At 34.3% G+C, this 12,947-nt stretch overlaps 1 protein-coding gene and 1 pseudogene across 23 annotated transcripts in view; both read right to left on the bottom strand.

Moving 5' to 3' along the window:
• C2CD5 (C2 calcium dependent domain containing 5) overlaps nucleotides 1-12,947 on the bottom strand; it is a 102,383-nt gene that overhangs the window by 65,074 nt on the left and 24,362 nt on the right. For 14 of the 23 annotated variants that reach the window (XM_086713877.1, XM_086713878.1, XM_086713883.1 and 11 more), the window contains exons 5-8: nucleotides 11,317-11,412; nucleotides 8,814-8,969; nucleotides 7,568-7,766; nucleotides 707-858 (exon numbers count right to left, since the gene is read on the bottom strand). In XM_086713877.1, coding sequence (XP_086570003.1) covers nucleotides 707-858; nucleotides 7,568-7,766; nucleotides 8,814-8,969; nucleotides 11,317-11,412 — 603 coding nt within the window. Of the gene's footprint in view, nucleotides 1-706; nucleotides 859-1,859; nucleotides 1,985-7,567; nucleotides 7,767-8,813; nucleotides 8,970-11,316; nucleotides 11,413-12,947 lie in introns of all 23 variants that reach the window. The other 9 variants (XM_086713886.1, XM_025930851.2, XM_086713888.1 and 6 more) reach the window with 1 other exon arrangement.
• On the bottom strand, nucleotides 9,336-11,066 carry LOC112867419 (leucine-rich repeat-containing protein 34 pseudogene; annotated as a pseudogene).

Here is a 12,947-nt window from a genome sequence, read left to right as displayed (position 1 = left end):
ATTTGAATAACTCTACTTTAAGAAGTAATGTAATAATTTGACTTTTTAAACAATCTTTTATCAGAAAACATTCATAAAAACTCACAGAAATTATTTATCAAAATACAAATAGTAGGGGGAAAAATTATAAACTTCATACATTGAGAAATATGTAAGAGTAAGTAAAGCAAAAATGCTATTTTCTAACCTAGAGAGTAAGAGTAGCAAAACCAAACATTTTAAATAACAAGAAGTTAATAGATATATGTACTCCAATATAACCATTTCAATTGTTCCAAAAATGTTTTCATAATAAAATCTTAGAATTAAGTTCAGAAAAACAGAAAAATGAATTCAAAAATGCTTCTACTGCATGAGGAACTGGATTGCAAGCTACTAGTGTTACTTTCTACGCAAAAGCTTTAGAATGTTATTCCTCACAATATGAGCATGAAATGAAAAACGTCTACATGCAAAAATAAATTCTGAACTTCGTATCTACACTATGATTAAATCAATAAATGCAGATCTTTGAACAAGCTAATTTCTGAACTATATGAAATTTTCATATTTTAATGGTGGTAACTGAAAATGATCAGTATTCACATTGTCCTTTAACTTAAATGCCAAAAACAGGAGGAAAGCCTTGGATGGAAAGCTAATAAAGAACAGAAACAAATTTGAAAAAAATAAAAGAAAAAGAAAAAGGTGGGTGGAAGCGCCTTACCAGTTTTGGGTGTCAAACTCAAATCTGTGTCAGAAGAAGAGGACTGTCGACTGTAGGACTTGGAAGGTGAAAAGGAATAAGTTTGGTTTTTCAGAGGGGTTGAGGGTCCTGATGAGTGAGTATTGGGATTGGGATCTTCATTGAAGGGAATCCTGCCAGAAGAAGGTGGAGAAATATTAAGCAATCATGTGCCAAAGGACGTGACGGAAGGCAGCATGATCCAAACACCAGGAAAGTATTGGGCAGGGCCAGCAGTCATTTCTTAAGTGTGGAGCTGGGTATGAGGTCAAAGACAACCAATTGCTATTTAACCATTCATCATTCTCCAGAGAAATAATCATCTGCACTGGAACAGTTAATAAGCCAAGTAAAAAAGCAAAGAAGCATGAGATGACAGACTAAAGGGGTAAAAAATATTAAAAGGAGAAATAAACAAAAAGAATAAATACATGACTGAAAATACTTTCAAATAAACAATGCTTTTTTTAAGTTACAAAAGAAAAAATGATGCTGCAAATGGTATGTGCAAATATTCACAATTGTTTTTATATTTGCACACACTGATATCTTCAAAAGAAAAATGTTTCCTTATCCTATAGCATCAAGAGTGCCACAGCTAAAAACACAACAGAGAGAAAAATGAATACAGCTACACAGAACCATTGTATTTTACACAGAATAGTTGCTTACCTGTTTTCCAAAGCTCTCTTCCACAGAATAAAACAGACCCTACTATGTAACAGGTTTTATACATAATAAAATAAGCAAATCAGAAGCCTTGCCAGCTATTTCATATAGAATCTAGTAATCAATTTTATTTCTAACCAAATGCAGAAATAATGGCAAATCCTAGAGGACTGCCCTAAAAACTTACAGGATACATACACACAATAGGGTTCTTAGAGGATCTATGGAAGAGACTTTGGAAGCTAGAAGAACACTTTCACTTCCAAGTAGTTAGAACCTCTGCGGTGGCTAAATACTGGATTTCTTCACTGCAGCTGGACTTCAAGTGAGAAAAGGAGGAGAAGGAAAAGACTGATGGTACCTGCCTAACCTAAGCTACCTGCCTACCTGCCTGCCTGCCTGCCCTTGGCAGCCATGCTGCCTGTGGCCTGCCTTCCCCAGCTCTGGAGTCTGAGCAGTCTCGTACCAGTATAGATGAGAGTGGGAACAGACACAGAGAAGTTCTGAGTAAGTCGTGAGCCAGTAGCAGTGTGAATTGGGCTGTTGTGAGTCGAGCGGCATCCATGGCTTGGAGGATGAACCAGCGGAGACCTGAGGGAATTTGTAGTCAAAGCGGAAGAAAAGAAAACAATACATACAACAGATAGCAAAGTTATGTTAAAATAATTTCAAAGGAGCTTTAGTTAAGGGAGAGGAATTTTTAATCTCCAACATGCAAAAAACAAGTCAAAATTTAAAAAGAATAGCTAAATACTAACTTGACAGGATACAGTTATAGTTTTAAATGATCAGATTAATAATAATAATTAGGACTGTGAATAAGAAAAATAGCAAGCAGAAATAGTGGCATTAAATAAGAAAAAGACTAAGATTTGTATTTTAAGATGTTTAAAATGTTTTCATCACCATAAAGCTTACTTACTACACAGTATTTTAGGGACAAAACACCCATAAAAGTGAAAAGTCAAATATAAAGTTCTTATGTTACTTCTGAAATTGAATGGATGTAATTAATTATATTTTTCCATAAAGAAAATTTAACAGAACTGTTTCTGTAATAGTGGTACTTAAGAATATGAGAAATGACAGCACAAAGAAAAATGAATGAAATGGATATAAGCAAATGTAAACATTCCAGTATTTTAGCACACCAAGTATATTGCTTAAAAAACAGGTTACACTGGGAAAAAAAAACAAAGCAAGGGGACATTGCTTTTCAAAACACATTAATAAAACAATATAGATAATTTTTATCTAGCTGTCAAACAGAATATATTATTTAAATTTAAACAGAATTTATTAAACTACATTCTGAATTGAAATTTTGTAAGATATCAACGACATCCTGCAAGATCATATCTATATGTATGTATAGATATATTTAGCTCACATACACAGATACATATTCACATATAATATTTACATTTTCATGAGGAAATTTTGCTAAAAGGGCACAGTTACGTTGAATGGTAGGAATGGCATATTAAACTAAGAATCCTATACTTCATATTAGCAATTATTTCACTACGTACTGCCTTCACTCATGCATGAGGGAAAAAGAATCAAATGCGAATATACTCTAAAAATATATCCTCATTTTTTAGAATTCAAATTAAAAGCAGATCAAGAGCTCAACTCTTCCTGGCCTTTTCTTTTTTACTGGCCAGTGAACATTCCCAACAATCACAGTCTGTCAAGGTTCAAACATGAGCTATCATTAATGGGCAACAATACGTCTTTCACATAGTCTACGGACTACTTTCTGAAAACATCACTGATTTTACAATAGAACAAGGTTTCTGTTTTTGTTACTAGTTTAAGTTAAAAATGTGTTTAATACAACTGATAAAAATCAAACATCTCATTGGTGACCTATGTGTATACAAACAACTGAGTAAGGTTTTATTTGCTTTTTCTTTCTCTGTTGAAGTGACTAATGAAGTTAAAAATTCTAAGAATCAGGGATGTACAGAGGAGAAATTACAATTAATATCTCTTAGAAAGTACTTTTTTTGTAAGTAGAGAAGCAGTAAATTGTATTTAAATGCACTTTCTATCATCAAAATACTTCAGCAAGGACATATCAAAGAGATTTACATTATGCATTCACTAACCATCTGAAAGGAAAAAAATAAACCAATGAAGTAGAACACACCATTAATAAAGGTAAAATAAAATGAATAAAATAAAATGAACATTGTAAAAGTTTCAATGTATGACATCTAATTAAAATCCCAAATACCATCTGTATTCTTGGAGTTCTAATTCTTATCAGTCTCCTTGTATGAAAGATTATCTTGCAATAATACCTCAGTGACATTTCTAATAATAAATCCATTCAGACAGGAATATAATCCAAACTACCTTTTATCAAATTCTTATCTAGAATCAGTTATAATTAAACATCTATAATTATTACAATCAGTTGAATCATAAAACAATTTAAACTAGCACCCAAATTGATTATCAAAAATACAAAGAAGGTGGCTAAAATAAAGAAGCCTGAGTAGTAGTTAGTTTTGTTTTTTTTTTAAACAGCATGACTGTGGTAGTAAGATGCCTTTCAGAAAATCTTAATGAAGCAACTTAAATTCTTCATGGTGTGAATATTTGACAATTTAAGGCAGATGGCTACAACAAAATTAGAAAATAAGAACACTTACACAATCCCAGAAGACTTACATTAATGGAACTATTCCTGAATGTAGGCAAAAAGTACTCCATTACTATCAATATATCATCCTAAGACACCAACAGATAATACAGCATTCTTTCCACTAAGTAATTTAGTGGAAAGAGGAAAACTTCAGACATCACAGCTACAAAGCCAGGCCCCTTCAGGCAACTTAGATAAAGCTGGAGGGTGGCAAGAGAAGGAGGGGCCCAGGTCTTTAATTTGGTGTGGAAAATGAAAATAAAACCTGAATCCCTCAAAAAGTTACACCTGCAATTTGACTTTACCTGTGGTAGCAGGCAGTTCATATCTTTCTAAGACATATCTTAAATGGAATATAAAGCAAATTCACTCTTCAGTTTATTTAAAACAATTATTTCACAGGGGCGCCTGGGTGGCTCAGTAGGTTAAACATCCGACTTCGGCTCAGGTCATGATCTCAGGGTTCGTGAGTCTGAGCCCCACATCAGGCTCTGTGCTGACAGCATGGAGCCTGGACCTTGCTTCAGATTCTGTATCTCCCACTCTCTCTGCCTATCCCCTGCTCACTCGCTTGCTCTGTCTCTTTCTCTGTCAAAAATAAACATTAAAAATATAAGTGGCTTTCTTTAAACAATTATTTCACTTGTCAAGGGATTTCCCCAAAAAATTAGGCAATAGATAGAATACTATGCACCCTCTTGTGACTAAAATTTAATCTAAATAACTGAAGGCTACCAGAAGGGAAATAATTAAACAAAAAGAATAAGCCTAAAAGGAAAATCTCATTTTTAAAAATATTGCTTAAAAAACAAGTTGAATCAGGGTGGCTCAGTCAGTTGAGCGTCCGCCTTTGGCTCAGGTCATAATCTCACAGTTCCTGGGTTTGGGCCCCATGTGGGGCTCTGTGCTGACAGCTCAGAGCCTGGAGCCTGCTTCTGATCCTGTGTCTCCCTCTCTCTTTGCCCCTCCCCGGCTCACATTCTGTCTCTCTCTGTGTCTCAAAAATAAATAAATGTTAAAAAAAAATTAAAAATAAATGAAAAGTTGAATCACCATATTGTACACCTGAAACTAATATAACACTGTATGTTAATGATACTGGAACTAAAATTAAATTGAAAAAAAAAAAGATTGTAATTGTTTTCTAGTCAACCTCTCGACTACTGCTAAACTGGGAAGCATTTCGATTTTTCTGACTACAGAATCCATCCTGACTCCCTGATAATATAGGGCAGGGGTCAGCAAATCATACCTTACAGGTCTGTTCTGTAAATAATCTGCAATCTGTTCTGTAAATAATCAAGTTTTATTGGAACACAACCACACTCACTCATTTGCATACTGTCAATGGCTGTTTTCATGCTACAATAGCAAAGTTGAGTAGTTATTTTAGCAAAGACTAAATTATTTACCTGTACCTTCTGGTCATTTACCAAGAAAAATTTGTGATCCTTAATCTACAAGAATCTCTAAATCAGTGATTCTCAATGGAAGTACTGTTGGCATTTAGGATAGAACAAGTCCAGGTGCGCCAACAGTTCAGTTGGTTAGGCATCCGATTCATGACTTCAGCTCAGGTAATGATCTCATGAGTTCAAGCCCTGCACAGGGCTCTGTGCTGACAGTACAGAGCCTGCTTGGGATTCTGTCTCCCTCCCTCTCTTCCTTCCCCCACGACACCCCTGCTTGCTCTCTCTCTCTCTAAATAAACTTAAAAAAAAAAAAAAAAAAAAAGAACAAGTCTTCATTGTACAGAGTTGTCCCTTGGTGTGTAGGACAGTCACCATTTCTAGTCCTCAGCCATGATCGTCCTCCTCATCCCAATCATTATGACAGAAAAATTTCATTTAAAAAAAATTTCTTTAATGTTTATTTATTTTTGAATGAGAAAGAAACAGAGCATGAGCCTGTAAGGGGCTGAGAGAGAAGGAGACACAGAATCCAAAGCAGGCTCCAGGCTCTGAGCTGTCAGCACAAAGCATGATGCAGGGCTCAAACTCACCAACTATGAGATCATGACCTGAGCTGAAGTTGGATGCTTAACTGAGCCACCCAGGTGAACCGAAAACTTTCATTTTAAAAATTCCCAGGGTCACCTGGTGGCTCAGCCGGTTAAGCATCTATCTGACTCTTGGTTTTGGCTCAGGTCATGATCTCACTTGCAGTGCAGAGCCTGCTTGAGGTTCTCTCTCTCCCTCCCTCTTTGCCCCTCCCCCACTCATGCTGTCTCTGTCTCTCTCAAAATAAATAAATAAATTTTAAAAAGAAACTTTTAGGGGCGTTTGGGCGGCTCAGTCGGTTGAGCGTCTGACTTCGGCTCAGGTCATGGTCTTGCAGTTGAGTTCGAGCCCCACGTCAGGCTCTGTGCTGACGGCTTGGAGCCTGGGGCCTGCTTCTGATTCTGTGTCTCCCTCTCTCTCTGCCCCTTCCCTGCTCATGCTCTGTCTCTGTCTCAAAAATAAACAAACACTAAGAAAAAAAATTTTTTAAAGAAACTTTTAGGGCACCTGGGTGGCTCAGTCAGTTAAGCATCTGACTTTGGTTCAGGTCATGATCTCGTGGTTTACAAGTTCGAGCCCCACATCAGGCTCTATGCTGAGAGCTCAGAGCTTGGAGCCTGGTTCAGATTCTGTGCCTCCCTCTCTCCCTGCCCCTCCTCTGCTTGCACGCTGTCTCTTTCTCTCTCAAAAATAAATTTAAAAAACATTTTTAAAAAACTTAAAAAATAATGAATAAAAAATAAAAATTCCTTGTAGATCACCACCATATTGAAAATCTTCTGCCTTAGACACAAATGACAACACATAAGCCAAATCCAGCCAACCAAAGTATTTTGTTGAATCACGCTTAGTTTTTTAAAAATATTGAGTCTAAATTCCTTTAGATCAAAATCAACAAACTCCTTTTTTTTCTGATAAACAAAGACAGAAACTGTATGGCTAGTGCATGAAATATTTCCTATCCAGCCTTTTACAGAAAAAAAGTGTCACCATGGGCTTTACACAGTCCTCTGTACTCCCTATTTAATTACACTCAATTATTTATATATATATAAACTATCTGGTCTCTGTAGACATTTACATCTGAGACCCCTACACAAGGCCAACCTTTCCTGCTATACTTCTTCTTTCTATACTATGTTGCTAATAAGCATAGTAAGATTATCAAGTATAGTACTGGGTTTTAAGCATTTCCCAGAGAGTAAGTAAAAATTCCATAAATACCCATTTTAAGCTTTAAATATACGGTGTCTAAAGATCTGAAATACTCAGTTTAGTTTTACATTACTTAACTTGAATTTCATATTAAGACAGTATAAATAAAATATCAGGAACACCTAAATACTTTTAACCTTCAGATTTTCATGTCACCTTTAATAAAAATCACCAAAGGAAAAAACAATCACCACAGGGAAAAATGTATGTTAAACAAGTCTACTAGAATATTTCAAATCAAATGAAAGCATATAGGTAAAAGATAAAAAGCTCCATAAGAACAATTCATTGATTCATACTTACTCCTTCATTTCTTTGGATGGGGAATTACATGCAGGAAGGAATGCTGCCGGGCTACTTAGTTTATCCAGTGTACATGCTGTTCCTATGGCGCGTACCACTAACCCAGATTCGCCTTCCAGATCAAAACATTGTAAGTACCCAACAACTGCATTTCCTCTCATTTCAAGTACTTTCAAGCCAATCTTCCTCTGCAGTTCACCTACAAAAAAAGGAAGAAAACTCATTCTGCTTCAGATCTTGACATTACATGATACAAGACTGGATATGGTAGCAATAAAAAAAGACTTGGAAAAAAATCACAGATTTTTAGAACTTGAAAAGAACCTAAAAGATTATCTGCTCCAGCCTCCTACATTTCAGGGAGGTAAGATATTACTAGTTGCACTTTACAGATGCGGCAAGTTAAGATTCACTCATTCATGCATTCATTTACCAAATAATTTTTGGTTGTGTACTATGTGCCTGGCATTCTTCCTTTCTTCTAAGTGCTAGAAACACAGAGGTGAACAAAAAAGATATATTATTTAATATAGTAACTATAACATTATATATTAGGTATAAATATATTTATACTGATTCATAAATATTGTTTGATATATTCATTAATATGTAATATTAATGTAATATAAAGGTGTTTATAATTTATATTTAAAACAAATTTATTATGTGTAAGTATAAAATATTTATATTTATTAAACATAATATTTATACTTATTGTCGGATATATATGTAAATTTATATACATGTAAATTTACATATACATACAAATTTTAAATGGTAAACAAGTTCTTCAAAGAAAAATAAAGAAACATAATGGGGTAAGAGTGTCAGGGAAAAATACAGGGAGCTACACCAAGATGTCAGAGAAGGACTATGAAAAGGCAACAAAAAACTCTAGACAGATTACCTAAACTCTGACTACAAAGAAATACTAGAGGAAGGAAAACTAGAACCCAGTTCCCTACTTCCTTGCTCAGGGTTCTTTCTACCAGGCCACTTTATGAGCACAAATTCCTTTGTCTACCTAGTTAAGAAGGAAATACAAGCTTCTGGTTCAGACTTCCTCTTATAAAATGGCAATGCAGGTATGTTCAGGAAGATGGGGCCAAGGGTAGGGAATCAGTCATTCATAATTCATAGCCCTCACTGTTAACTTTCAGGTAGCATGTCAAAAGGAAGTAAAAATTGTAACAGTGTTAAGTAAATCAGTAAGAAAGTTTGTTTTTGTTTTTGTTTTTTTAAATACCTGACATTAAAGAAATGAGTCTCTGTCTGGCCTCATTTGATGCCCTTGGTGTACGAATTCGATCAATCCATTGATATTCTGGGTCTTCATTGACTACAAGCTCTTCTACAAACCCATGAATTATTACAGCTCTATAGCACCTTGGAATAGATGTTGCTGTTAAAAGAAATTACCTGTTATGGTTCTATTTATCACAAGATTAAATTCAATTTAAAAAAATTTACAACTAAGTTCTTACCTTTTGAATATATAATACAAGAATGCCTTTTACTGTGCTAATTTCAATGTAATTATAATAGTTATACTTCCAATCAGTCTTCTAAGTTCCATATTATTCTTAGAAATAATCATTTTCTTTAATGAGACCTCTCATCTTTCTTACAGCAAACACAGTAGAAACAAATCGTATTTTTATAATTTAGAAAACAGCTATAGACAACCTTAAACAGCATTCAATACAAAGTTTAAAAAACCAAAATTAAAGTCATCTGGTTAATCATTAAAAAAATAGGCAGAAAGTGATAATGAATACAAAACACTTTATTCAAAGTACTTTGAAAAAGTTCTGTACAACACATATTGCAGCCTCAAAAATCAAACTATTACCTTTCTGACAATCTGAGGAGTCATAAAGCCCTGCAGTTTCCAATAATCCATGGCCATGTGGCCAACTGGTTCGGCAGTCTATACTACATAAACTCATTTAATATATAGAATTTCAAATGTCATTAGATTTAAAATAAGATCTAGTCAGATTCAAAAAGGGGAGAACCTAAAACCAACAAACAAAAACAACAACAACAAAAAGGGGGGGGGGCAGGGGGAAAACCTGAGAACATCTACACCGAACTAGTCTCTTAAAATGGATATCATCCATGCCTTAAAGCTAACTCAACTACTTAGGAGTTTTCAATCCTATGAATCGAGGCTGGTTGTGACTGCCCACATCTGCCAATGCCAGCCCATACTACGTGGCACTTGAGGGACTGTAACTGTAGATGCCTATTGAATTTTGGATAGCACCACAAGGTTTGGCTAGAGTGCTTTGCTCCTATCTTACATTGTCTTATACTACAGTAAAATAACAATGGATTTTTCTTTTCCTTTTGACAGTTATATATAGTTCATTATAGTCAGTCATATCTTTTTCACATTTGACAAGAGCAACTTGTTCTAATTCATAAAAGAAAAATTTAATAAGCAGTAAAATATTCATCTCTGTGAAAATAATGAAGATATGTGAAAATTATTTCAAAGCTTGTTTTTCAGAGGTTGCCCTACTAGACAAGAGTAAAATTTGCATTAGATGAGTGGCTGCAAGCTTCTCCATAAGTTTGTGTCCAATAATAATGCTTGGCAAGGCCACTGGAGTCTTCAAAATACACATGTCCACCCACCACAAATGGCTCCATATCTCTATTATCTAATTTTAGCCCATTCCGCATAAATCTAATTATGTCACACATGTAGCCTCATCAAATTTGTTTCCCCAAATGTAGATATGAGAGTGTGGGATTTTTTTTCATTGATTGTGAAAGTACAAGTCCATCTCCCCTTATGTTGCTGCTGACTACTGACAATCAGCTGACATCAAGGTAGCATATGCTACTATTCAGATACAGAATCACCTGTTTTATAATATCATGCTTACACATAAGCAGTTCAGCAAGGCAGTGATTTTCTTTCAATAGGTGGCCTAGATGAACTGTGGACTCTTCCTGTTCACCATACAGTATAGGCAGGTGTAGGCTTATTCCCTTAGTTGTTTGGTTTTCAGGTAGGACTGTAGCAAATGCTAGCACATTTTGCATTTCCAGACCACAGTCACTAGGATATCACTTCTCTAAGGATGAATTAATTTGTAGCATTCCTGAAAAAAAACATTCTACCTGTATTTTCAAACTTGTTTCTAGTCATTCTTAGATATTTCAGAGTTGTATTATTATGTGGTGCTTTAGCAATCAATTCTCCACCTTTGGACCCAATATTTATTAACATAAGATTTAAGTAAACAAGATTAAGTTGTTTCATTAATATATGGATTGTTATTTAAAATTCTGGAAAGAATCCAAAATCTTCACCAGTCACTCTTTCTACTGGCATTAAGCAACTGTTACCAGCAATGTTTAATGTGATTCCTTCCAGAGTCTGGAGTAGAGGCTGGAGTACAAGCTAGAGTAGGGTCAGGAAGAGTGATCTCCTTCCTGCTGCCTCACAAACTCCTCTGACCTCGTAGGCATGATAACCAAGCATACCTCATGCCCCACTGGACCATTCTAACAAAAATTTCTATGAACTCAAAAAAAAAAAAAGGTTGCATTTACTTTAAAATCAGATAAATAGTCCCCAGAGCTACAATAATTGTTTCTAAGAGATTAATAATTTTCTCTTTGGCATTAAAACCAAATATTATAGGTTTTCCATTAGCTTTATGAAATATTTGATTTCCTATATTTAAAAATTAAGTTTCCTGTTAAATGAGAAATAAAATGTGTTTACTTACTGCAAAAGAATTTGACTCCACATGATGACTGCCTAAATCGATTTAAATCATTGAAGAGGTCTACTTTTACAACTACATTGATTTCCCCACGGATACCTAGAATTTCAAAAGGAAATCAAGTTTCTACGTTAACAAAATAAAGCACAATTAAATAATCCAGCAAATGAATGCCAACTGATGATTTAAAGATAATGTATTAATCAGGGTGCCTGGGTGGCTTAGTCAGTTGGGGTCCGACTTCAGCTCAGTTTACAATCTCCTAGTTCCTGTGTTTGAGTCCCACATTGGGCTCTCTACTGTCAGTACAGAGCCTACTTCAGATCCTCTGTCTCCTTATCTCTCTGTCTGTCCCCACTTGTTCTCTCTCTCTCTTTCAAAATAAATAGATAAACTTAAAAAAAAATTTAAAAAAATAACATATCAATCATAATAGCAATGCTTTGTTTCCTAATTATGTTCATTGTAAGTAATTTATTACATTTTCTGAAGAACATGTATACACTAAAGAATGAATAGAATTTTCATTTCTATTACAAGTCTCTACTTATTTGAATCAAGTGTAACTGGAAAGGAGCCCCATTTAAAGTGATGACAGCGATGATGATGATGATGATGATGATGACGGTAACAAGTGAGCATAGATAACATTCTAAATGCTTTATAAGTAGTATCTCAAAGTGCTCACACCAACCCAGTAAGGCAATTTCCGTAGTACTATCATCTTCATGTTACAGAGGAAGACATTAAAGTTTAATAAAAGTTAAATAATTTGCATAGTGTCAGTAACTAGTTAAGTAGTACAGCCAGGATTAGAAGTCAGATCTTTATGATCCCAGAGTAAGTGGTCTTAACAACTAATGGAAGAATCTGATTTAACACAAAAGAAGTTTAATTCTTTTCAATGAATGTAGTAAGTTAAAATGAGCTAAGAAATTCCAAAAATAAGGGTTTTCAACATGACCTAATAAATAAAAATGACCCAGTCTCTATCTCTTAACATTCACTAAATATTTTTACTGGACTGTCCTGACTTCATGTCAAATTCATACTTATTGAGGAAGGCCTTCTAAGAGTGACTTGCTCATTTACCCACTGAAATAATAATAAGAGATTATGTTCCTAACAAAGGGTCCATAAACATACTAAACCAATTATAAACAGTATTTAATATAAAATATTTAGAAAATTCATTCATTCATACTGCCATGCCTTTAATGCAAGCCCAGATTAATTCCAATTGTTAATACCAATTAATAACCAGATTAATTCCAATTAATACCAATTGTTTTATTGGTAATTTACTATGGGATTGGATTTTATTTCCTAACTACAAAGATAATACATTTACATAGAAAAAAGCAAAAGAGGAAAAGAAGAAAAATAGGATTACAGTCCAGAAATAAAACTATCCAAGAATAAACATTTTATTATGTATTCTGCCAATTTATCCAATGATATCACATATATGCAATTCTTTTGTTTTTAAACAAATATGGAATCATCCTATAATAATGTTTTATAATCTGAATTCTATAAAATTTTACAATTTCACAAATCCTTTTATTTCCTTATGCCATTGTATTCTTAAAACACGCAGTTCGTTCTGGCTGTATAATTCATGGTCTATATAT

This window comes from Puma concolor, chromosome B4 (assembly GCF_028749965.1).
Source record: "Puma concolor isolate L17-30 chromosome B4, mPumCon1.1.hap2, whole genome shotgun sequence".
NCBI classification, from domain to species: domain Eukaryota; kingdom Metazoa; phylum Chordata; class Mammalia; order Carnivora; family Felidae; genus Puma; species Puma concolor.
Note: the sequence above shows the minus strand (reverse complement) of the source record. Positions and strands in the feature narration are given on the sequence as shown.